Source organism: Dermacentor albipictus, chromosome 10, assembly GCF_038994185.2.
Source record: "Dermacentor albipictus isolate Rhodes 1998 colony chromosome 10, USDA_Dalb.pri_finalv2, whole genome shotgun sequence".
NCBI classification, from domain to species: domain Eukaryota; kingdom Metazoa; phylum Arthropoda; class Arachnida; order Ixodida; family Ixodidae; genus Dermacentor; species Dermacentor albipictus.
Window position 1 is genome coordinate 9,926,670 of NC_091830.1, and position 27,318 is coordinate 9,953,987.

At 49.1% G+C, this 27,318-nt stretch overlaps 1 protein-coding gene across 1 annotated transcript in view; it reads left to right on the forward strand.

Moving 5' to 3' along the window:
* Positions 1-1,537: 1,537 nt before the first annotated feature.
* Positions 1,538-27,318, forward strand: part of Pu (GTP cyclohydrolase punch) — a 53,840-nt gene continuing 28,059 nt past the window's right edge. Inside the window, exon 1 of the mRNA XM_070528094.1 lies at positions 1,538-1,747. Within this exon, the coding sequence (XP_070384195.1) occupies positions 1,664-1,747 (84 nt within the window). The 5' untranslated portion in view covers positions 1,538-1,663. The remainder of the gene's footprint in view (positions 1,748-27,318) is intronic.

A 27,318-nucleotide genomic window follows, 5' to 3' on the forward strand; every position in this document is an offset into this window, starting at 1 on the left:
GCAGAGCCATCTTGCGGCAAACACAGAAGACCCCCTCCTCGCAATGTACGGCACTGCTACCCTAGCACTGCCCCGACACGTGGCGCGCCACTCGCCCCATGATCGCTTCCCATGGCGCGTCGGGGCCCGACTATCTGTGCCGATCGCGACGTTTTTTGAACATGTCAGTGCGCGAGTAGAAAGGTGCGAGATTTAAAGCAAGGTAACTTCGAGTAAAAGATGGGTTGTCAATATTTAGGAGACTGTTATTGGAGAGGTAGCATAATAAATTGAAAAAAACACAATATAGTAACTTTAATTACTCAGTCTTCCACCGCGTTAAAGTGTCTGAATGTTGGACACGTAGATAGCTGATGAAGGTGAGAAAGGTGAGGTATATTGAATATGTTTGGACTATGTCATGTTAGAATGTTACTCAGTACATTGTCACGTAGTATTAGACAGTAAATTGTTGAAAATGACGAGTTTATAATGTCACCAAGCTGTTTGAAGCCAGAAGGACGAAGTTTAGGCAAATCCATATATTTCCCATAATTCGCATGCTGGCACAAACCACTCCTATTGCAAATCCCATAGACACTAGCGCCAGAGTTACCTCTAGTAATTATTGCATGAAACTCTGTGCCCACTACGGCGTACCTGGTAATCACATCGTGGTTTTGGCAAGTAATATGCCAGAATACAAGAAAGAACGTTGCTTATGCGGTACATGAAAACTCATTACAATAAAAGTATAGCGACAATAAAACACAGGAAAGAAAGTTTTTTGAAACAAAGCGTACAACTTACATGAAAAAGCGGACGAAAAGAGCAAACCCATTGCATTCTTTTTACACTTCACATCGTAAACAATAATGATTATGTAGTGGACAGTATCATAGAGCCCCGCGGTAAGAAGAAGAGACTGAAGCGCCCTCAAGCATGTAGGCTCGACGATAGCCGCGACATCAACGCAGTCACCTGATAAATAAATAGCAATTCTTTGTGGGCTTTCTGTTCCTACAAGTTGGTGACCTCGGACGTGATACCACGTCACAACTGTATACGTCTACCAAGTTTCTTCTCGGCGCCAAGGAACCGGCCTCCGAACAACGACGTCTCGAAGAAAACGGAACGTCTCCGTCGCCACACTCAAACTTCCCGATTTCTGGCCCTTTGGACTGCGAACTCTGGTTCGTCCACGTAGAGGCGCAGTTTCGCCGTCACCGAGTCGCATCTCAGGCGGCCAAGTACGACAACGTGGTGAGTGCTGCAGTTTTGATCCCCGACATTTTGCTAGCTCCTCGGCCCGATGATCAGTACGATCCCCTTAGGGCCGATTTACGCTCGAGCCGCCCATCGCCGCAAGCCGCACCGCACGCGTGCGGTCGCGAGAAAAATTGCACGTATCCAGCACTTGTGCATAAATTACCATTTACACTGTGTTCACAGTGTATACCTTGCACATTGTAAATCGAAATTTGTACACAAGTGTTTGATACGCGCAATCTTTCGCGCGACCGCACGCGTGCGGTGCGGCTTGCGGCGATGGGCGGCTCGAGCGTCAATCGGTCCTAAGCGAGAGTTACTACGGCGCACCACCGACTCTGAGTCGTGGCGGATTCAACAGCCCCCCTCATCGGAGGAATTTGGTGACAGAAAACCGACTGAGCTGCTTCGCCGCATGACACAACTTCGGGGAACCACTCCACCATCAGCAGACTCGAAAATCCTTCGGGAGCTCTTCTTCCAGCGTCTACCAAACCAGGTACGCATGATTTTATCTGCCTCATTTACTACGACGACTGTCGAGGCTTAGCGACGATAGCAGACCAGAGTATGGATTCTGTCCATCCTGTGATAGCAAGAATTCGAACACATGCTCGAGTTCGGCTTCGTTTGTCCTGCCGATAGCCCTTGGTCATCTGCTTTACACATGCATGGTGCCCAAGAAGACGGGTGATTGGGGGCCGTGTGGCGATTACCGTGCCTTAAACAAAATGACGACTCCCGATATGTACCCTATACCCCAGATACCAGTTCATGGTTGCAGCATGTTTAGCAAAGTGGATCTAGTAAAAGCCTAACACCGATATTCCTAAAGCCACAATCATTATCCTTTTCGGCATGTTTGAACGCGTGCGTATGACATTCAGGCTCCGTAATGCCGCTCAAACATTTCAGCGGTTCGTCGATCGAGTACTCCGTGGCCTGACTTGTTGCTTCGTATATTTAGACGACATTCTTGTATTCAGTTGCTCTGCTGTGGAACACGAATCTGACCTACGTTAGGTGTTTGGACGCCTCCGTCAATATGGCCTGATTGAAAGCATATCGAAGAGTGAGTTTCGCGTTGCTTCTCTCCATTTCCTGTCCCATCGAGTAGACAAGCATGGCATCCAACCCGTCCCATCCCGTCTCCAAGAGACGCTGTATTGGACTCGATTAGACTGCAGTGACTTCTGGAGCGCACGTGCTAACAATGACGATGACTTTTGTTGGCATCCCCATTGGAACCGAGGCGGAAACGGAGCAAACAGAGCAATATGAGCACAACCAAATAAACTGAGCATATGGAGGCTGAATAAGGACACATTTGAAGGAAGTGTGCCTATTACCCCAAATGCCCCATTGGCTTTAGCGCATGATCAGAGTTCACTCACTGCTCTGTATCAGGGTAGTGTTGCGAGAAACAATAAAGTTCATTCAATTTTTTTAGGTGAGGTGAAAGCTCTGTGCTGCGTCCTAGTTTTGCAGCACTGGGCACGTGTGCTATTCTATGCACAGGCTGCAGGCATTCGTACCGAATGTGGCGTAAATGGGAGTGTTACATGTATATAGGACTCTTGTGGCTAAAGCGCACACTCAAATTGGCGCTCAAATTTAGCACCAATATGCGATATCACGGTGCATGCAGTTTATAGCACTGTGTACGCTTGGGGGCGTTGCTCGCATTTTTGGCCCCAATAGATAAGATCTGCAGCAACGCCAAAGAAGAAATGTGGATCGCTCTGAGAGCACAGAACATTCTACTTGTATAGCAAATTCACCGCCCCGGGTAACAAGTAAAAAAAGAAATATTAGCACAAGATTTATACTTACAAGCTAGCTGCATTGTTCAGTTCTTTCTTGCTGCACGAGTAGTGAAAACGAGCACCCATTATCATTTTATTTTAAAAATGACGTCGAATTTCAACACTCCGCGACAGTGACATCTACGTGGCTTAAGGAGGCCAGTGACGCAAGCGAGATTTCATTACATTGAGCGAATACAGTCGGGGCACCGGATGCCTCGCAGGATGCCGTTTCGTAGTGCTGTACGATCCTGACGAATTGCTTGCAGTCAACGAACAAGTTTTTCAGATAAGGATCTAAGCCTTCACAATGCGCTGCCCTTGACGAAATACAGGTACTATAGAACTAGCGAAGGAGGTAGCGCGAAAAGCAACACCCGAACACACTGACAGATGCGTCTGCATCGATATCCCCCACGTTTATCCATCAGGACTACGTGGGAACGTACAGCTTTCTCTGACGAAAAAAAATGCTTTGTCATAAGGCCATGCACAGCATTGAAAGCGCAGAAATATCAAATTCAAAACCACAAAGGTCACGGCACAAGTTGCAGTACATTGACAAAGGTGGTCCCTGTCCGTGAGCAGTAAAAAGCATGCGCGCAAATACCCCGCTATAGCAGCAGCCTCCTCTACTTAGGAAATACTGACGAAAAGCGCTGTCCTTCCAAATCCAGATTTCAAATATTCACGATCGTCCAAGAGGCCCTGTCGGCCGTTCAGGTTGAAAAGTCTCTTCAGTCAATCCCGCTATAAGAAAAAGAAAGGACACCGACCAAGAAGATGTTGAATTTACCACTCGAATGTACTGCGAGAATTGACTACCCGTGCGGACAACATGTCACCAAAGTATCAATTTCATCTCTCAGTCCCAACCATTCGTCGACTTGCTGAACCGTGAACGCTCTCGCGAACAGACGCATTTTGGGCAAGCGCCAAGAACTACACTGATCCTAATCTCAAAATGAAGTTTGTGGATGACTGGACAATTGCACCGACCTGTTACGTACTGGTGAACTTCAATAGATCGTGCTGCATTAATGCGGTCATCCTTGCAAAGTTTATATCATATTCGCTTTCTCCATTTCTTTTTGCTCCTCTATACCCCTCTCCCCGTAAGCCAAGGCTGAGTAGCAGGGTATGAACACAGTAGTTCAGGCCGACCTCTCAGCATTTCTGTCAGCGCAAAAGGAACGCACAAGGTGACAGAAATGCCATATGAACCAGTCCATCAGTCAGTGCTTGCAGACCTGTCGGACATTTAATTTTGTACTCGCGTTTAACAGTATCAAGTCATAGGGAACGTAACTAAGGGGTAAAGCTCGATTTTCTGACATGAAACTGTCAACTGGGCCATTTGGTCAATCTACTCCACAGTAGGAGCATGGCATTGACACACGCGTCCATCACATCCATTGTCTGTTGCTCCGTGCAGCCGCCGCGAGCACATATGTAGTCGCCATCTGTCGGAAGCGCCTCCCTTGCGTAGGATATGAGGAATCAAGCTGCGCGCTCCTCATAACTTTCGCTTACGGCGCTCAATAAAAACACCACGCGGCAGCCCTCCTGGACATTTATGTAAGTACTCTCAAAACAAGGGAAGTTTTTGACTGCAAAGACAGTGACTACCTATTACAGTGCTTTAAATGTTGTCAAGCAGACACCCAAGGCGGTAAAGCCTCACCACTTAATCAGAACCGCAACGCAGGTGGGACTTTAAACTTTCGTTTTCAGCTCACTTTGGCGCTTCCGTAGCAGTCGACGCGGCCGCTGTGTCCACGTGATCCCTCATGTCACGTCACGCCGACGGTGGCGCCAGCTTTTCCAGTGGTGGAGCTCGCCCTCAATAGGCAGAATTCATCTCGCCGCGAAGTCACGACCGCAGCTGAGCGTGGGGTGCTGGAGTGCCGGTGAATGTTAGGGCTGCCCCGCATCTGCCGCGGCGTGTAAGCAAAGGAAGCGGTCGGTGGTTTAAAGCTCCGTGGCAAGAGCATGACGTCCGGCCGTTGGCCTCGGCGCGCCGACCCTCCTTCTTTATTTTAATGCTTTTAATGCGATGTGGATACAACAAACGAATTGGTCTGCAGCTGCCGTCAGGCAGCGGCATCTGCCCTATTAAGCGAAGGATGAGGAGAGGGATAGTTATGATGGCCTTGTCGGTGGTACTCGAGCGTCGTGGTGTAGTGTAGCGCCTCTGCCAGTGCGTCGTCTGGTCTGGACAGCTCTTCCGATGGTGTCCGGCCGGTAATACCTCGGGCTACCACATTAACGCGTTCATTACCATGGAAAAAGGTGTGTCCAGAAGTCCAGACGATAAGCACACTGGGTAACGCGGGATGGGGGACAGAGGGGAGGATTCGATGTGCGTGTGCAGTCACAACTCCTTGCGCGAAGGCCCGGTGGGCAGCCTGCGAGTCCGTCGCTATGGTGATGGAGTTGTCATGTGCGGGAAAGGTCGAGACGTGAACAATAGCCAGGCCGATAGCTTCCTCCTCTGATGAGCAGGTGCCCGTTGTGACAAATACATGTGGTACAAACCCTATAAGCTCCTCTGTGTTGTCAGTTTTACAGCTAAACACTTGGCACGCCTCCCCGGATAGCGGGCCGCGTCAGCGTACAAAACCGGTGTCGTTGCGGGTGCCATCTCCAAAAATGCGTGCCAGGGCCTGAGTTCGGGCGCGTCTACGACCGGCGTGTCGCGCGGGGTGCATATTGCGGGGAATCGGAGCTAGCGCGTAGAGCAGCTCCGAATGCTAGCGCGTGGAGCAGCTCCGAATGCTAGCGCGTGGAGCAGGAGCGAGGCGATATTGTGGGACGTGTGTGAGTGTCTCAGGGACAGGGTAGCCAAGAAGAGGGAGTATAGCTCAGCCCTGACGGCTGCGCCTGAGACGTTGGGGCTGACCGTTGCGATGAGCCTCGAGACACTCGCCTACGGTGTTGTGGATACTAAGCTGAAGAAGCTGTTGTGTGGAAGCTTGTGGAGCAGTCCAAGAGCCGCTTTCACTGCCTTCCGTAGAAGGCTGTCCATCTTCTGAGTCTGAATGAGGTTGAGATCATGATACGGGAGGTGATAGGTGAGGCCCTGATTATCAGAGCCTGTACTACGTGGAGGGCATTTTCTCGCGAAGGCCTCTTCTACGATTAGCAATGCGGTTTATCATATGTGTAGCTTGTGATATCTGCTGACCCAGAAGGTGCGTAGTGTGCGAGGCTTTGCCATCAGATTGAATGTGGAGACCCAAGCTGCGGAGTCTAGCTACCTGAGGGATGGGGCTGCCATGTAAAAACAGGGAGATATTAGGGGATTCGTCGGTTCTGCGTTGCCGCCTGTGCACGAGGAGCAATTCGGAATTTTCGGCTTCACAGGCAAGGCCACCTGTGGCTGCATATTTTTGCACGATACGCACAGCTTCCGAGAGAGCATCCTGGATGGCTCCGTCGGATCCCTGGGTTGCCCAGATCGTAACGTCGTGGGCGTATAGACCGGACCGGATGGTGGGTAGCTGGTCTAGTAACGTGGCTATGGCAGCTTAGCCATAGCCACGTTAAGTGGGTGGGCGAAAAGATCGAGCCCTGAGGCGTCCCTCTACCTGTCCGACCGGACCTCTCCTAAGCCAATATGGCCGTTCGGTCCGAAAGAAATGCTCTGACGTAGTTGCAGGTGCGTGTGCCGCCCTGGGAAGACGCTCGATTGTCGAGAATTAGGTCGTGGGAGTCGTTGTCGAAGGCCCCCTTGAGGTCCAGGGCAAGAATAGCCTGTGCCGCAATGGGGCCATCCAGCACGTCCTCCTTAAGCTGCAGCAAAAGGCCCTGCGTAGAGACGTTATTAGGTGGTAGCCGAAGAGTGTATCCGGAAAGAATTGGCTATCTTCGAGAAAGGGTTGTAGTCGGAAAAGTACAACGCGCTCGAGGTGTTTACCTACACACGAAGTTAAGGATAAAGGTCGGAGATTCTGAGGGACAGTGGCTTGCCTTGCTTAGGAATTAGTATAATGTCCATGTGACGCCATTCCTGTGTAAGCGTGCCATTCCTCCAGTGGTTGTTGTAGAATTTAGTTAAGTCCTGATTGGCCCGATCATCTAGGTTGCGTAGGAGTGTCTATTGGATCCCATCAACCCCGGGTGCGGTGTTGCGCCTAATGCCCTGCAAGGCCGCCCTAACCTCGGTTCCTGTAATATCGGTGTCTAGGAGGCTGGTGTGTATGTGTGGGTAGTCTCTGTAGGTGGTACGGGTGCCTGTAGAAATGCAGCGTTGCTGTAGAGTGTGAAGTAGCGTCATCGATCGAGGCCTTTCGGTGTCCGACTTATTTGAACAAATGTTTGGAAGTAACTTGCGATCATGTTATTATAGTTATCACGCGACGTATGTTATTTGATCACATTCGGCAATTGATGAGACAGACAGTCCGAAGCACGGCTGCTTCCTGTTTAGAAGCCTTTGCGAAAAAATTACGGTATCCATAGCTCGCAGTAAAATGAGGGCCAATGTCGTGTCTCCTGACACCCGTCTATTCTGAAAATTTACCAGACATTTAGTTAGGATGGGCTCTCCGCAATAAGTGTTACGACGGGGTAGGTGGCCCTCAGCTACGCTCTTAAAATAGTTTACATCCTTTGCGCCTTATCTTCTCCCACACCAATAATCGTCATCGGCCTTGCTTGCGTTTACTTTCTTGAAAACTCAGCGCTCAATACGTTCCTGTCGAGAATGCTGGGTCACACTGATAACGCGCAAGTCGTTCCCGTCTTGAAAGTATACCGAGCTCCCAGCGTTAAGGAAACACAAGCAAGGCAGGTGACGATTATCGCTGTGGGACTATAAATACGACCCAAAGGGCGCAAACTTTTAAAAAGAGAGACGGCCACGGCCGTCTGGCTTTGAGCGATCGAGAAGTCACGAGACGCTTGTTTTGTCTTGTATCCCATACAGTGGCGCTTACCTACTATGGGGGATTGACCAAGAAGCAGGCGGTTTTCCGTATCCTTAGAAGTAAAGCCGAACTTCAAGGTGCACTGCAGTCTGCAGACAAGGACTCACAACTATGGGCCGTCCAGCAGGCCCGGGGTGCGCTCGAAAAGCACAAGCCTCATGACCCACTACAAACGGGCCCAACTGGGGTAATGAAGAGTAGGGTATTACTCTTCACGACGCATTAAACCGTCGTTTGCCGGCACTTTATTAAAGTTATCCCTGTCCTATCCTAAAGCCGAACCAGATTCTCTCCCTAAACCCATGATTATCCGTTAACTTCGTTCTTGTCGCCTTTTATGCGCGTCCCTATACCCTCATCGTATTCATCACTCCACTTCACTTCTTAAAACAATTTTCCGTTATTCATTGTCGCACTCAACATTCACCGGGTTGTTGAACGGCGTGGCAGCCCCTAACATTCCTATATTTGTAGTTCTGCGTGGACTCCGAGGCAATTCACCGACCTGCTCTCCCACCTTTTTGTTGTGGCGGTTTCTCAGCTCCCCTGGCTCAGCAGCCCCGTCCTTGATATATTTTGCCGTTATCAAATCAGCGTTCTGTAGGTCTTCTCAAGTTTATTAACGTAATCAAAGTCAGAGACATGAGAAAGAAAAAAGACAAAAATAGCGAGGGAAGAAAAGGGGGGGGGGGGGTATTGTGCGTTTCCTAGACAAGTCGAAATATATTCGCAATGCTTTCTTTCCGCGCAGCGTGGTGGATAAATCGGTCAAGTACCAGAAATGAGAAGCTCTTCGACGACTCGAAGGCCTGGTGGGGAGCAACAATGCCTCAAAATTTTATGCACGCGCTCGTCCCATCTTTATCTGTGTGGAATTTTTTTAGCAATGCGGCAGTTTGGTTATCACGATCCGGCATGAGGTAGAGACTTGCCATGATTGGGGCCGCACTGTTCCGTGCACGGGAGAGGGGATCGTCCCCGTGACAACCCCCCATACCCCTCCCTTCTGACATCGTTCTGCTTGCTGTGCTATACTGTTTATACAAAGGGCACAAGAGCGACAGACACACATGTGCGCAAACCTTCAACTGCTTATTATTCGCTATCGCACGTCAAATATGTGCACAACATATGACTGTAAATAAAAAAGAAAAACTCGTTTTCTTCTTTTTTAACACTCAATCTTCGTTACATTCACCCTTCAGGTGTATATTTGACGTGCGCTAGCGAATAATAAGCAGTTGAAAGTTTGCGCACATGTGTCGGTGTCTCCCTTTCGTCCTTCGCATAAACAGTATAGCGCAGCAAGCAGAACCAACTGCCATACCAAAGGGAACAATAAAGCTTCGACTGGGGCACTCGAAGCTTTATTGTTCCCTTGTGAGTGCCACTAGCCCTCGCCATGCTTTCACATTCAAGCTTTCCCTTTGATCTATGTTGCTATTTTGGAGCCCACCTCCTGAAACTTTTTGCTCCGCGGGAAAGGGGCGAAGAAGGCGGGGGAGGGCCGTCAGAAAATTTATAGAGGGATTTCGACCCTCCCCTGCCTACGCCAATGCATGGAATATTTTTTTCTCCCTCCTGCCTAGCTTGGACAACCTCCGCCCCATCTCACTGACTTCATGTGTAGGGAAGGTGGCCGAGCACGCCATCCATAACAGAATTGGCGACTATATCGAGACCAACGACCTTTTTCCTCACAACATGATAGGTTTCAGGCCAGGCCTCTCCACCCAGGAGGCCATGAAGCTTATCAAGATCCAAATCCTGGAATGCTGCACTCGGGACACGAGAGCCATCCTTGGTTTGGACCTAGAAGGCCTTTGATAACATCCGTCACGAGTTCGTTCTCGACACCACCTCCAAACTCGACCTAGGCTCGTCCTTCCATGCCTTCGCCAGGTCTTTCTTGAGCAAACGATGCGCCATTCTCAAGGCTGGAGATTTGGAATCACAGAAAGTGGAGCTGAGCAGAAGAGGCACCCCCCAGGGGTCAGTCATCTCACCGCTCCTCTTCAACATCGCAATGGTCGACCTCTTGAGATACCTAGGCAAGGTCCAGGGCATCGGTCACACGATCTACGCGGACGACATCAGTGTCTGGTGCACGGATGGCAGTGACGAATAGTCGAAGCCGCTCTCCAGGAAGCTGTCGACACTACAGAGCGCTTTCTAACAGACACGGGACCCCGGTGCTCCCCAAAGAAATCGGAGCTCCTTCTCTACAGCCCAACTAGAAAGGGTCGCAAGCCACAGAACTGGAAACCCCCTACTGAAATCAACATTAATCTCTACACCTAGGGTGGAGATCGGATTCCCAAATTCGCGTCCATTCGTATCTTGGGAATGACACCCGAAGGGGCGGGCACAAATAGTATCACCATTCACAAACTAGCAAAGAAGACGGACAGCGTCATCGGGCTAATCAAGCGGGTAGCTAACAGAAGGATAGGCCTGAGCGAAGAGAATCTGATAAGGCTAGTGCACGCTTTCTTGTTATGCCATTTCACGTACGTAGCGGCCACGCACGTCTGGAAGAGGGCCGAGCGAGACAAGCTAAATGCCATGATAAGAAGGGGGATCAAGAGCGCGCTTGGACTACCAAACTACACACGCACCGACCGACTCCTGCAGTTGGGTGTTCATAATAACCTGGAAGAAATTGCAGAAGCACAAAAAAGGGCACAGATTCTCCGGCAGCAGGGCGGGCAGACGACTTCTAACAGAGATGGGCATCCCCCCGCCCACTGTCGAAGACGCCTACCAGGCCTTTCCGAAAGAGCAGAAAGACAACACCATATCCCCCGCCTCGCGCAATATGCATCCCCAGCGCTACGTAGAAAGAAGGAAGGCCAGGGCGGTGGCGCTCCTACGCCGCGCGACAGAACTCCCTGGCGGCAGCTGCTTCGTTGAAGCGGCCCAGTATGGTAACAGCAACAACAGCAACAATTTCACGGTAGTGTCGATCAACCACAAGGGTTCGACCGTTAACGCCGCTTCGGTACGAAGCACGTCGTCGCATGCGGCCGAGAAAGTGGCCATTGCTTGGCCCTCCTAGACGACAAGCATGCCAATATCTTCAGCGACTCCAAGGCAGCCATCCGTGCTTTCGGCGTAGGCGCCGTGTGTAAGAAAGCCTGTCACATCCTCGACGGCAAAATCATCGCCACCCACACTCTCACGTGGTTCCGCGCTCACATGAAATCCATCATGGGAGGCTCCACAAACGAGCTGGCCCACTCCAAGGCGCGAGGTCTCGCTTTCCGCGACCGTGGAAAACTCCACCGCCGGCCCGTAGTGGTGGAGAACAGAGATCAACGGACCACATACAATGAAATTACGCAGCACATTTATCTCGGCAGGAGAGACCTTCCCCTTCCTCACAAGAACTTAAATAGAGTGCAAGCATTGACCCTCAGATTATTGCAGACAGGCTCGTATCCCAGCCCGGCTTTATTCTACAAGCTTTATCCCGACAGTTATGCCACTAGTGCTTGCCGGCACTGCAATGACTTCGCTAGCCTAGATCATATGTTTGGCGTTGCCCCTCGTTACGACGCACAGAAAAAATCATTGAGGACAAGTGACTCTCCGCTATCAAGAGCCCCCATGCCGGGGCACAACTATGGGCTGCCCAATGGGCCCACGATGCGGTGGTCGGGCGTGGCCTGACTGTCCCAACGTGGGAACGTTGAGTCGCGCGCTGAGTCGCGTACGTCAGGACCTTCATTAAAGTTTTGCATCCTTCCATCCATCCTCCGCTCTGCAATTCCCCATTCTTTGCGCCCACTGGGCTGCTAGAGGTGACCGCTTGCCAATCCCGCGGTATGGGCCGATTTCCCATGAACCTTTCTTTGCCGCTTCCTTCCACTTTCCCACTGATGCTGCTGCTGCTGTCGCTCACACAGCGTGGGGGGGGGGGGGGGGGGGGGGGTAGAACGTCAAGGCGTCGGGAGAAACACGTTTTCACCCCACCGCGTCAAATGTGTACAATACCCTCTGAAGCTCTTTGGCCGTCGCAACATTAGCCGCTTGAAAGCTGTAACTATCCGTGACTCCTCTCAGAAGCAATGCAGAAATGCAGCGCTTCCCTTTCTACTAACGTGCGAGGCCAGACAACTGGGCCAGAGGGGACGTAGAGAGGAGAAGAAGTAAATGAGAGGGAGGAGAAGAGGCAGTTCCCATATGAGAAAGGAAAGAGGTGACGTCAGAAGGCAACGAAACCCCACTACTGTACGACATCGGTTGCGGGGAAACAGAATGAGCTTAACTTCAAGGTGCGGTACAGTACGTTGCTGCTATTTCTGAAAAATAAGCGACATGCAAATATGTCAAGTGGACAAATTATGCAGGACGTGCAGAAGCACAGCCACATTAATTAAAGCACACCGCAGGGTCCAGGAGACCCTACGGAAGTGGTCGATCGTCAAATCAACACTTCTGTGCCGCCGCGTTAGCTTTGCGGCTATGGCATTGCTAGATGTCGTAGAATTGATCCCAATCGCGGCAACTGCATTTCGGCGGAGGCAAAATAGAAAACGCACGTGGATTTAGATTTTGGGACACGTTAAAGAACATCAAAATTAATCCGGAGTCGGCCACTAGGGCTTGCCTCATATCCGAGTGTGGTTTTGGCACGTACAGCCCCATAATCCAACTCAAGTTTAATACTTCTGCACACAATTCGATGTGCCATGTGAGGAAATGACTATGGTCAGCCCTCTCAGAGGTTATAAAATATGGCGGACAACAACGCCTCAAGTAAACACCTCTCCCTGTGTGTTCTGTGTACTACGCAGACAAACAGCAGTGGTGCACTCAAGGTAGCGTTTAACATCAACTCACCACTCTCGTGTTAGCCTAAACGTCAAAGAAATTCAACTTTAGCTGTCAACATCCCCGCTAATTATCGTCAATCAAAGCGTTCAGCACGGAAAGCATCGCTTACATCGATTCCCACAGTGCGTGGGATCTGCATAATGTTTTATGGCTAGGCTTCAAAATTGTCACGTGACGCTTCTTCCTGGACCTCTTTAGTTTCCTCCATGGGTGAGAAGGCGCCCTTAGAGTGATTACGGAGAGGCCAGTCAGCGTACCCACCCCACCGAGGCGGAGAAGTGTGGTTTACGCGGGAAATTAGTCGCTCCGGCGCGCTAGCCACGGCCGCCATGTTTCCGGTGGCGCTTCCCGCGCAGATAACGCTGGCCGCGAACACGCGCCAGCTGGGGAGTGGGGAGGAAACGCGGGCAAACACCTCGATTCTCGCAGCGTGAACCTGAGGGAGTGCACGCAGACGGATGCGCATGGACGCGAAGGTGGATTAGTGTACGCGCACTATAGCAAACTAACGGCGAATGAATAGAGAGGTTTAGTTTAGGGGACGCAAGCGGCTTGCGTACGCAAGAACTAGAGTTTACGGCACTGCGCATGCGCAGACATCTACGTCAGGGTCCGCGCATGCGCAGTACCGTCGCCCCTAGTTCTTGCGTACGCAAGCCGCTTGCGTCCCCTGAACTGGGCATCGGCTGACTTCAGTGAGAGGCAAGCCTTCATCGCACGCGCGTGCCACTGGCACTGCCACTGGCAGTTGATGAGAAAAAAAGAAGTCGAGTCCGGTTACTGTGATTGAGTTGTGCGCTTTAAGCTGTCATTGCCACGTGCGAGGTCAAGAATCGATCGGCGTATACGCGCTTTTATTTAACTGTTAGTGTCTCCGTTCTTGTTTCTTTTGCGTGTGGTTCTTAAGACGAATGCGAGTCAGCTGGCCCACGCAAAAAAAAAAAAAAGCGTGCAAGCATTCGATTCTAGAACTCTACGCTACGAAGAAATATTCCTTTCCCGATTTCGTTTGGTAAATGTTTGCAAGAAGAGAGGTTCTTGAATAGATGCGTGGCCAGTATATGCGTAATAAAATACTGATATCACGCTTAAGCATGATATATGTCGATCAGAGTTGCGGAGTGGCAACTCCGAAGTTGGAATCATTCCGACATCATTCCACAATTTCAAACAGACGGAATGGAGTTGTAATGGTATACACGATGCACGTCGCGCAAATGGAGAGGCCGAGATGCAGGAATGGAGCTGGAATGGAATGGGCGCTTACTCCTGGAGCGCGAAACGTTCATTTTGAATAAGTCTAGAAAACCGGCATATTTGCCAATTACCCTAAACATAGACCGAACCAATTTTGCATTTCTAAGTTTTAACTGAAAACTGGTTCTTTCAGTATATATGGGTGACTGCCTCTGTCGCAGTAATTACACACAAAACGGTATTCTACACATTAATTCTACACTTCTGAAGAATGATTCTATTTAGCAAGAGCATGACTGGTTTACGACGCGACAGTGCAGGCCAAGAGCAATGTCGCAAAAGGTTGCACTATGCACCAGTTCATGGTGATTAGGAACACGCACCATGTTTTTTCACACGTTGTCTTGTATGTAGAAGCCACGGCAACCGCCGGTCGCAGGCGTATGCACGAAAGAAAATGATGGCGGTGAAAACATGCCAGTAAATATGTATATATATTGTTAATTCCTGCAAAATACAAATATGCATCTCGCTTTTCAAGGTGACAGAATAAGAGCGCGAACGCGAAAAATATAGTACCTTACATTAATTGTATCGTTGTCAGGAATTAAAAAATGTGCTCTTTGCTACGAGGCACGCAAAGCGAAAATAGTAGACAATTATAGAGAAAGAGTTTAATTTACGAGAATTATAGGAGTCGGAAGGATTACCTCAGCCACTCCATGAGTGGATCTGGTCCAACTCTCAATTCTTAGGAGCTGAAAGCAGTGAAATTAACGGGGATTTCCACTCTTCAGAATAGAGTGGAAATGGAATAAAAAGTTCCATCTCTGTAACTCTAATGTGGAGGCATGTAGTCTCACCACATTCGATTCTATAGAAGCAGCCATTGTTGGAATCTCAGTGCTGACGCCCGTCGTTGCAATCGGCTCGCAAGCCCCAAGGGTAGCGTTGGCCTGGCGGCCTGGGGCACAACTGGAAGCATCCGAAGGTCCTGGCAAAGCATGAGTAGACTGCTAACAGAACAACTTGTTTATTCTAGCATCGCAAAAGAGCGGCCGGTCAGGTCGACCGAAGTGGAGAGACGGGAGAGCACGTTACTCAACAGGAGAAATCGGAGCCTCTCTCTTGGCGTCCGGGGGCAGCTGCTTTTATACTCTCGGAGTCGACGGCAAGAAGGAAGGTCACGGGATGAGGCCACGTGACGGCGGGGCACGGACAAGCTGAGAGACATGTTGAGACGAGTGTAGTAACTCATCCGCCGGGCCGGCGCCGGTCAGACCTCCTCGCTTCACACTTGGGGAGCTCCTCTCCCCGGCTGCCGCGCTTTGACAAGCGTGGGCACCAACATGCACACACACACACACACACGCACACACGAGTACACGTGGCATCGAAACATGCCTGGACGCGCTTGGCGGGGAGGCGTCGCGGCAACGCTGAACGGGCCAAAATGTCCGCCGCTTTGAATGAAGCCCCGGCGTCCGTTGCATCCGCGCCGGCTATACCGCGCGTCGTAGGCGAAACGTAACACCATGGAGGCATTGCGTAGCCAAAGGGTATATGTAAATATCTTAGCAATTCTTGCACCTGTAAAGATTACACTATATATATATATATATATATATATATATATATATATATATATATATATATATATATATATAGTGTAATCGTTACACGTATTCTTCATAGGTTATCTTGACAGCTATTAGCCCCGAGAACGAACACGAGCGGCGCTGCGAGCGCCGCTCGCGTGACGTCAGGGCACGGACTCGCGCCTGTCGTCTGCTACAGTTCGTGCGTTGTACGGGCGCTTTCTGCGGTGTTTTCGTTTGTTCGCCCTCGTTCTCTCTGCTTGTACACTTATGGTGGTCGTCTCAAATATATTTTTCTGACGTCTTCCTTTGCGAACATTTATTGAAAGAGCTAATTTCTTAGACAACAATGCAGCTCTCGAAGGCAACGCTACAGTACCAGCCGAAGCGACGCAGACCAGCCCATTGCGGGTTTTTCATACGCGGATAGACAATCGCAAAAGCATAGCCTATAGGAATCCAGTTATGATACCATACCTGCCGCGGTGCAACAAGTATGTCACAAAGCTGGCTATATATGACAGCAGTTACGTTGATTTTATTCCGCTAAAACAGGTTTGCTCACGACGAGTAGTCCATGGTATAATATCGAATTTTTGCATTTCCTCACAGAAACGCTCGGCAGTAGCACGGTGACTTAACTAATACTGGAGCTTAGATTCTACACGCCTCACTTGCTTCTTTAACTGCTTGTCAACATTAGGCGGTTCTTCACGTTTTTTTTTTTGTTTTAAGCGGCGGAAATTTGAAGTAAAGTTAATGAAGGCTTACAGCTATTTACAGAGTACAAATAGGAATGTACCTATATATATTCCCTTTTCCGTGCTACACGTTCAACTCACCTCTTTAGAGCGCGTTTGTTAATGATTAATAATGCATGTTATGTTCCTCTTTTTTTGCCTATGTTACCAAGTGTATATCATTTATTTATTTCAATGCCGCAGTGTGTTTTGCATTGTTATCGTGGAAATATTTCACTGTGCTTTCATATATTGTATAACTGCAATGTTTTATGGCCACTATATAAATGTAATTTATATGGCGCTTGATGTGTTACCCCATGCAGCCATATTGTACCTAAGAGGGTGAGATTACCTCAAGTCGCGTCTGTGCGGCTTTTTTCCCTCATCCACCTCCATTTACAACTCCTCTGTACATGTGTGTGTGTAAATGAAAATTAATAAATCAAATCAAATCAAACTCACTTGAGAAATTTACTGGTGCTTGTTGCTTGAGGAATATACATGACGAATCTGGCAAACTGACACAGGCTGCTCGGCCCAATTTTTTTAGTGAAGTATGCCTGCTGGACCGCATAGCTGCAGCCAGAAAGCAGTCGAAGCGTCAATGACTAGTAGTATGGGACATATTGAAGATATCGAAATTCCCCCTGTGGAGGGTCAGAAATCAAGTGAAAGTATATGCAAGGCTTGTGGTGCTTTCTTTATGAATGTTTGCGATTGGATTGGAGCAAACTTAAATTAGCCTGCAAGGTTCTCTTTTAAGTACCGACGAAGCGAATAGTTATCCGTTTGTATAATTAAATAACGCTGGATCGAGACATGGTGAGACAAAAGGTGCTTGAATTTTCCTTTTGTAGGCAATCTAAGCTGCGTAGTAGTAGCTCGAGAATACTTTAGCCATTCCAGTTGGCACTGTAAAAAAATGCTTTATGGTTTTAATTCGAAGTTGAAGTGAACTGATGGGTTTCGCGAACATAGCGTGCCTCGCCATACGGACAGTCGATTGCTACCGTTACGTGATCAGGGGTGTGCCATATTGTCGATAAAGGCTACTGAGGGCCACAATGATACATTTCATCACTTTCAATTGAGTGGCTGTTGATCTAAACAACGAAACTTTTCTCTCAGGTGATTGCTACTATGGTGTTTGTGAATGAACTATGTAAATACTCTACATGACACGCCGTCGTGTTAGCAGCCATGAGCAATTAGTTTTTTGGAAGCTTGTTTCAGAGGGGGATGAAAGTAGCAGCAAACATTTTCATAAGAAATGCGCGCCTAACTATTTTTTTACGCATTAATGAATGGCCATATTTGAATAGAACAACACACCAGAGTAATAGGAATCATGATGACAGCTTCGCTGGGCAGTGTCTTTCTAACATCGGATAACATGTTGACGCCAAGTACCAAATTTTTCTTCCACGTAAAATGCAATACCTCTCATAGCTAAATACTAAAGGAATGTTAAGTGTTTAGCGAAGCATGATACACAACTTCGCGGGTTGAATTTGCAGATATTCTTTTTTTAGTCAAAATTTACCGATAGACACGGCGCATATATGCATTGCAAAAACTTGTAGACCCCTTTAACGCTACTTAGCTTGCGATATCCAAGTCGCAAAGTTTCTCGACTCACACGCTTTTGAAGAAGAAACTGTGGTTAAGGTATTACAGCTGAAAGAAGCCGACTTATTCATCAATACGTACGGCTCGAGCCACCTATAACCCAACCATACACGAAGGGAACGAGCGCGCGCGGCAGCCGAGCGAGCCGGAGCGAGCGGCATCCTGGCCGTGACGTCACTCGCGAGAGGGCGCCATTCCTCTTTCTCGGGGCTAATAGCTGTAAAGATCATACCTTTAAGGAAACAGATGCTTTAGTACCCGTCAAGAAGAGTCAGGCAAGAAGACACAATCTCTTCAACGCTATTCGCTGCCTGTTTAGAAGCGATCAAGCTGTTAGACTGGGAAGGACTGCATAAGAACCAGGATCAACGGGGAACGTCTCAGCAACCTGCGGTTTGTAAGGCACATTATCTTATTCAGTAACGCGAGAGACGAACTTCAACAAATGATTGAGTGCATGGTCAGCCGACAAAGTGCAAAAGTATGCCTGAAGATTAATATGCAGAAGACTATAAGGTAATGTTCAAAGGTCTTGCGGAAGAGCGAGATTTCGTCTTTGGCAGTCAGACTCCAGAATATGTGCAAGAGTACGTTCAAGTATAGGAGAATGAGTCATATAAGGACCTGAATTATGAGAAGGAAATATACAGAACTGGGTTGGAACGCATACGGTAGGCATTACCAAGTCTTAACCGGCAGTTAATCGCGCTCCTTGAAAAGCGTACTATCATCGCATTCACCGGTATACTACAAGGTATAGCTTAAGAACGGCGCAACGAGCGACGGAAGGAAAAATAGTAGGCGTAACGCTAAGACACATGAAGGCAGTGGTGTGGGGTTAGCCGACATTTTATGAGATTAAGAGCAATGAATCGAGTTCGGAAAGCGATGCAACGCGGAGGGCAGATAAGCGGTGGTCCATTATAGAGTTAAACGACAGTGTCAGCTGGCACAAGACATATATAATTGAAAATCGCTCGAAGAAGTATTCGTATTATTATTGTTATTATGTGGAGGCATGAAGTGATCAATAGATACACTCGCATAAAAATTGCGCGCGGCGCGTACGTGTGGTTAATGCCAACGTCTGATAGCCACATTGAATTATGCTTCTCGCGCAACCCCCAGGCGGCGCTGATGCAAGGACTATAGGTGGAGCTATGTTTTACTATGTTAAACGATGGAGCACGTTTTATTAGAATGTGAGACGTCTGCCCAGCGGCCGATTTAGGCACGACTGGCCTCCTTGAAGCCCTTGGGTTCAGCGAGAGCAGTGGAAAAGTAAACACATCCGCAGTGGGGATTAGTGAGAGGCGATTGGAGGATTGGTGGAATAAAAGTAGGAAAACGACAAAAAATGGAGACGTACAACAGCACAGTTCGCAATAGGGGATCAGAAAATTTGGTTGTGGGAGTTCATAAGTCTTCTTCTTTTTGTATTGTTTAACCTATAGGTAGGGCATTAGGCAGTATAATACCAAAAGCTTGGTGGCGCAACCCACCGCCCCGTTCCAAAGGGGACGCTCATAACATCCATCCATCCATCCGTCCGTCCGTCCGTCCGTCCGTCCGTCCGTCCGTCCGTCCGTCCGTCCGTCCGTTCGTTCGTCCATCCATCCATCCATCCATCCATTCATCCATCCATCCATCCATCCATCCATGTGCGTCTCGCCGCTGAGGGTGCGACGCACAACGTGAGTGCAACGCAAAACTGGCATGCAACATCACTCGGCGAACTCTCTTGCTTTCTAAACTGCCCCGCGTTACAACAACGTTATTGTCAAAGCGTGGCGCGGTCAGATCTGTATAGGCTCACACGTATCTGGCTTACGAAAGCTATCTTGACTGAGACCAGGGTCTTTCAATGCTTCTAAATGATCTGTTCTTCTGCTGTAAGGCTCTGCCAAGACGCAGTTTTCTCTCTCTCATCCGGTTGTGCGACTTTTCGGTATATATGACACACTTAGTCTTTGTGCTAATGTATGATCAACAATGGAAAGCGGTTTGTTCAGCAACATCGGCCAACTTATTCTTCTTTTTCCTTTTTGAAAACTGTCAAATCCATTTGATTAAGATATCCATCGGGAGCCTTTGTCGGTGTGCTTCAGTGCGGGCCATCGGCGTCATCATCAATCTATCTATGTCCACTGCAGGGCGTAGAATCTCCTATCTGCAGTAAGTGTAACGAGACGCGGACCGTACTCACCGTCTTTGTAAAGTTCAAGGAATTAGAACCTCAGACTAAAGATGGCTGTGGCTTAGCTAAGGTTAAGCCCAGGATGCGAAGCATACTAGCCTTTATTTTAGTTGTTGAACCACTGTTTAGCCTGGTGAACTGCTGTTCCTTGGCTATATTCGGTTCAGCTAGACGAAGAAACAACTCATGCGTTACTCTGCTTCGCCTTCAAGAGTGGAACGCGACAGCGTTCCCGTCGACCCGCCAAGGGGTGTAAGACAATGGGCTACGGCGCAGCGACTACGCGCCCCGCATTGGACGCGGTGAGCGTCGAGCAACGCAGCGTTCGGCGCGGCAACGAAATGTGCGCCTGAGCAAGCGACGCACGCCTGAGCCTTAGAAACAGCTCGTTTCTAAGGCAACACCGCATTCACTAGAGGCGCTTTTGTACCGCTTTGAAGCATCGTACTCGTGGCTCAGTGGTAGCGTCTCCGTTTCACACTCCGGAGACCCTGGTTCGATTCCCACCCAGCCCACCTTCTGTCTCCAGGAGGCATCTCACCTCGTGAGTGTCTAGCAGAGGCAAGCGCAGCTGCTTATATACCGCCGCGACGCCGCGAGCGACGGCGCGAGTTGGAGCCCCGTTTCTCCTCTGTCGTGACGTCACGGTGTCACGTGGTATTGAAGGCGACACCGCCGCGCCTGAGGAGCTGGGTTGAGCTCTCGTAATATGCTTCGCATAAAAAAAAATACTTTCCTTTAGCATACAAACAACACGTTCCTTTCCACCAAGCAATGTTTCTTGGCATATAACCGTTTATCGACCACAAGTTAGTCTTAAAGTTTCTCGAAGATGCCGGCATATTGCGAGTTATCAGCCTCCTACACTCGTAGGGCATCCTCTCTCCGGAGGCTGCTGCTGCGCTAGCATTTTCGCAGAGCTAGCACACGCTCGAACGCGTACGCGATCCAGTCACAGTGTGCACGATCATCGAAAAAAAAAAGAGGTACGAGTTGTAGAAACGTCACTTTGATAAATGAGAGATCGCAAGGTCGCTCGTGACGCCCGCACGTATGTCCAGTAATTTTGGACATTGTCCATTTCGCTGTCTGACGAACTTCACCGCAGTCCACCAGCATAACTCAATCGGCAGGGCCTTTTTAAAACAAAATGATATTTCAGAAGGCCGCCCGAATTTTGCAGCAGGAAAGTTTCGAAGAAGTGCCGCAAACACGTGTGTTGTCTGAAGGCCATATCCTCTCGACATTGCGAACTGAAAGTTGTTAAAATTTGGTTTCATCGTTTTCTGAACATCTGTTTTGTTTCATCTGCTTCCGGAGCTTTTCGTTTGCGTTCGCCCGTCCAGCGTCATCCCAACTTCCGCCGATGATATATATAAACCACTATACAAGTTCAACCTAATCTGAGTTCTGGCTACGCTGCACAGTAAACCGCAGCGACACCGGACGTATATGCGAAGCATTCTACGTCAGCCATGACGCATGTTGTGCGCCATGTGTTATACGCTGTGCAAGACGGGGTCAGCAGCACCTGTGGTATGGCGGTTATGGCCGCCATACGCGTTAAATGGTACGCGTTAAAATTTGCGTGCGGTTAAGTTTGAGCTGTTTGCCGATTATTGCCGCAGACTTGTATCGACGTTGAATTTGACCTTCGCCGAGCGCGTATTTTCCCAGCGTCTTCCTTTTCAATCCCTCCCTCTTCCAAGCAGGTGGACATAGTATTCCTTCCAACTGTTCCTTTATTTATTCACTTCTTTACTGACTGACTCACTGACTGACTGAGGGATGGATTGATGGATGGAGGGGTGGATTTATGGATGGGCTTGTACGCATCAAATCAACATGCGGGCTTCGAGGGACGCCGCAGTGGATACCTCCAGATCGTTATCGAGCAGATTCCGCCCTCATCCAAACACGGCTGCCGCGACCTCGTAGTGCCCGGAATCGGAAAGGGGGAAAAGTTTGGATGAACTTGTTTCTGCGAAGGGAAAGCGAAGTATGCGTCCAGAGATTGCAGTTGCCGCTTAATTGAACGCGCGGACGCCGGAGTATGAAACTCTGTGCGCCGGAAGACCGCCGCTCTCTCTCTCTCTCTCTCTCTCTCTCTCTCTGGGCGGGAGTACTTGGTCGTGGTAGTGCGCGTACTCGCGGAGAGTGCGCACAGCTGCCCGTCACGCGTGCTCACCCTCTCCGCCGAACCACGTGGTGTCGCCGACGGGGTCGCCTCGCCCGAGGAGAGCCATTTAGGCGCCAGCGACAACGGCGCTCCACGACACGCTGTAGTGCGTCTCCTCGGCTATCGTCGCCAGTCGCGCAGGCTACGCCAACGGTTCGACGGAGGGCTTTGCTCGGCCGCGCGACCCTCCACCACGAAACCGACTCGCCCGGGCCCCTCTCCGAACGGACGCAGTCAGCTGGCCGTATCCCCCTCGGCGTTCAACCGATTGCGACGCGACAATTACGGTAACAGGTGAGCGCTGGTCGGTGCGATTTATGCACAACGCCGACACCGTCCGCGAACTGCGATTGAAGGCGCCTGCAACGACGACGAATCGAATTTGTCTGTTTTTCTTTTAGCGCTGTCGTCGTTTTTCATTTCGTACTTTTCTTTTTCTTTCCTCGTAGAAGGCAGCTGCGGAGCCGAGATATGCGGCGGTCATTACCGGTCACTTATCGCGCGGCCGATATAAAAGAACATTGTACACCTTGTATATTTATGTGTCACACCGTGTCACAGTTATGTACAGATACTTTTCATAATGGGACTCGCAGTAACACTTCGAGTCCCGCAATAATGCCATGGATTGTACAGGCGATGCCGCTGTGTGAAGGGCTGCGCGTCGCACGTTGTCAAGTTGAGATGCAAACAAATCATAGACGTAGTAATTGTTTATTTTTTAAAAATCTCTAGATTACACTGTCCCACTCAGGGATTTTCTTTTTGTATGTGCCTTCCATCTGTATATTCCACAAGTTCGCAATCTAATGAAACCGGAATATGTGTAATAAGCATACTTTTAACTAAGAAAAAAAAGATCAGTGTGAAATAAAAGACAACTAGCTTGGCGCCAGTATGTGGCAGCCGAAACCACATCGTTGCCCGAAGCCGATGCTTTACCGGCTGGTCCTGATATCACGTACGTATTGCATACGATATGCCTCCGGTTTAACAGATGTCCCAGGTCGCCTGCCAAGGCCGCTAATGACGGTGGCTAACACTTCTAGGGCTATATAAATCACAAACTCATGCGACTTGATCTCCATAAAATTTACGGATGCACTTCACGCGCGTCATATTGAGGTTGTGAGTTCGGCCGACGACGTGCTGTCTTTTCTTTCACTTCCCTTTTCCTTAATTAATATGAGGTTTATTGCAAACAATGCTCTCATGCACAATTATTTCAGCCCTTCAAAACAGTTGACTTCCTTCGTGCATTTCTACAGCTCCACTATCTGTTGGCTTCAAAAAACACTTGCTAAAGCCCGAGTTGACCCCCTAGGTTCCCCTCCTCATTTTCTCTGATTGATGTGTATTAATGAGTCAAGGCACGCAAGCCACGCAGCGTGCTGTCGTGGTGGTGTCGGCGCGTCCATCTCCCATCGCGCGAAAACCTAGGCTTTCATTCAACGGCTGCAGAGGGCAATGCCGCCACTATTTTTACCGCTGCAGCTACACCGCTTCCGCCACCTGCCAGCGCTAGCTATTTACAATAGCTCAACGAAGTGCATTTTACTGCGCGGTCTGAAAATAATGGCTGCGTCGATTTTAAACATCCCTTCGCAGAAAACACTTCGTAAATGCGTTACCTGTGGCTTCCCATTTACAATGTCGTGTGCTACCCGCACTTAATGCGAAAACACCCGCACACTTGAATTTTAGGTGCACGGTAAAGAAGCTCGGGCGGTCCAAATTATCACGGAGCCCCAACACTACGGCGTGCCTCATAGTCGAATCGTAAAAGAAATCGTAAATCGTGGCACGTGAAAGCCTATAATTTAATTCGCGCTTTGTCATCAGGCAAGAGGCATATTTACCCACTACGATTCAGCCGTAATAACTGCGAGGATACGTATTTGCGCAGCGAGTAAACTAAGGCATCGACGCCGCTTACTGTCGTCGCCGCTTAAAAGGCGCACATGCAGCATCCCGAGGTTCCCTGGGTCGTATCGCGTGAAGTATTCATTCCGGATGTGAAGTCATATGCGTGTAGCACAGTGGAAGTAGTTCAGTCGTGTTCTCGCCGTAGCCTCCAAGAAAACTGACACCAGTTCACGCACGGTGTTGCATACCACGGCGTCACCACTGATGATCGACGAAATGCACCCGTCAAGGGCTTGCGTTCCGAATATCGCGAGATGACGAAATTCACGATGCAATGTCAACATGCGAACCAACACCACACGATGTTGCGTCTTCATCGCTGGGCTTATAGGCAGAGAAAAGCGGTACCTACCGCAGCAAACGTGAGCAGACCGCTACCATGTCCACGTACACATGGAGATGCTATTTTCACCTGCTAAACATGGTACTTAAACAAAAAGAAAGCCTTTCTTTTTTCACGCATGCAACGGTGCGTATAGAATACCTGTAATAACAACTTCGACAGAGATTATTTCTTTGAACTGTGTCCCGGTCTCAGAAGGATCTGTGTGTTGGTGTTCCTTCGCTTGTGCGATCGGATCCCTCGATTCAGGTCAAATGGTGTCGGATTTTTTTGGCACCACGCAAGATGACACGTTTTGCGAGTTCCTATATACGTGAGGTGAGTGTGCCCCTCCCTCTCCGCTTTGCATCGAGGTTGCAACTGTGCGAGCTTAATGCCTCGCAACATTTACAGCAGAAAAAATAAAAGAAAAAAGAAAATGAAAAAAAAATAGCGGGATAGAAAAACAAGTGTCAGAACCATCGCGGCTGATATATCTTTTTCATGCTGTAAAGGATAAACCCCATTAGCGCGATTTTGTGCGCGACAGCGACGAGCGACGGGTTCGCGCGACGGATCGGGCCGTCGCCTGAACAGATCGCTCGGTCTTGTCGCGCGATCGCTCGGTTTTGCAAATCTAGAATTCGTCGCTCGTCGCCCGGAAGTGCTATGAGCGACTAGCCAATAGCGCAAAGCCGGAACTGGATGTACATAACTCCAGTACTTCCGATTGTCGCACGGAACGAGCAAACGATTGAATTTTTATACGTGCAAGGATAAGAACCTACTGCAAGACTTTCAGAAATATTTTATGCTGTTTTTTACAGTAAAATATATCAATTTAAGTTAATAAAGCACGCGTCACTGGGAAGACGTCGCTCGAAGTCATCGCTCGCATGGGGTGCAACTTGTAGGCGACGAGCGAACGCGACAGCCATCTCCATCGCGTCGCTTGTCGCTGTCGCGTGCAAGATCGCTTGCATGGGGTTTATACTTAACAGCAGACAGGTTAGTTGGATGGATGGATGGAGTAACTTTATAGAAAGGTCCTGCGAGCTACGGGGCGCAAGGTCCCATAGAGCGGGCTACTCCCACGTTGGGACCGGGAGTTGTAACTCCCTGGCCGCATCGTGGGCTCGCTGGACGGCCCAGAGCTGCTCCGCCAGGTCCGTGCTGCGTAATGCGTCTTGTAGCCTGGCGGAGTCTTGATCCTTGTTTGCGTGGGTCCGACCACACGGCCAGAGCAAGTGATGTACGCCTAGTGTGCTATGGCAATTTTCGCAATGTGATGTACTCTGGCTTTAACCTACCTGCTTTTCAGCTCTTATTTCTGTTTCCTTCTCTCTTTGACCGGTTTTCGTTATTATTATTATTATTATTATTATTATTATTATTATTATTATTATTATTATTATTATTATTATTATTATTATGCTTTCACACATAAAAATAGTCACAGAGAAGAAGAAGAGAGCTAGCTGGCAACTGCCACCAGGAGGGGGCCGAACGCCTTCCGGCTCCATAGAAGAGAAAAGGTACATAAAAAACGTTAATGAATGAAACAACAATAAATATACTGAGATAGAGAAAAAAAAACTGGGACAGGGGTCGAAGAAGAGCACAATAAAAAAAAATGGCTGTGGCTTAGCTAAGGTTAAGCCCAGGATGCGAAGCATACTAGCCTTTATTTTAGTTGTTGAACCACTGTTTAGCCTGGTGAACTGCTGTTCCTTGGCTATATTTGGTTCGGCTAGACGAAGAAACAACTCATGCGTTACCCTGCTTCGCCTTCAAGAGTGGAACGCGACAGCGTTCCCGTCGACCCGCCAGCGACTACGCGCCCCGCATTGGACGCGGTGAGCGTCGAGCAACGCAGCGTTCGGCGCGGCAACGAAATGTGCGCCTGAGCAAGCGTCGCACGCCTGAGCCTTAGAAACAGCTCGTTTCTAAGGCAACACCGCATTCACTAGAGGCGCTTTTGTACCGCTTTGAAGCATCGTACTCGTGGCTCAGTGGTAGCGTCTCCGTCCCACACTCCGGAGACCCTGGTTCGATTCCCACCCAGCCCGTCTTGCAAGAGTTGAGCCAAAGCCACTTCTCCTCTGTCGTGACGTCACGGTGTCACGTGGTTTCATGGCGACACCGCCGCGCCTGAGGAGCTGGGTTGAGCCCTCGTAATATGCTTCGCATAAAACATGCATGTGCGCCACATGCACTCTCATATAGGACTGGTGTCCACGCAAAATAAAACGAGCCAATCGCGTATACGCAGTGCGATCAACGCCATGGTATGCCGATAATGATATTGCATTAAAGCCGCTCACGTGTAGCATCAGGGTGCGTAGTTTTTTTTTACAATTTGTATTCTTTTGTTTTTAACCGCTCGTATACGCGCTACCTTCATGTACTTTATCATATTTTACTACACGACAGTTACTAACGCACTTTCCAGGCTGTGTAGTGAGGCTCCATTTCCAAGAGTATGCACATTACGCTAGTTCAATCAATCAATCAATCAATCAATCAATCAATCAAGTGAAAGTTTATCACATGATTAGGAAACGTCCCTACAGAGATATTCGGACGATAGCCTGAATGGCTGCAGGGACCGATCCAGTACAAGCTATAAACTAGAAAATGCTCTAGAAGATGTTAGTATTTCATTTCATTTATTTCATCCGTAAAGGCCCGAGGGCATTACATA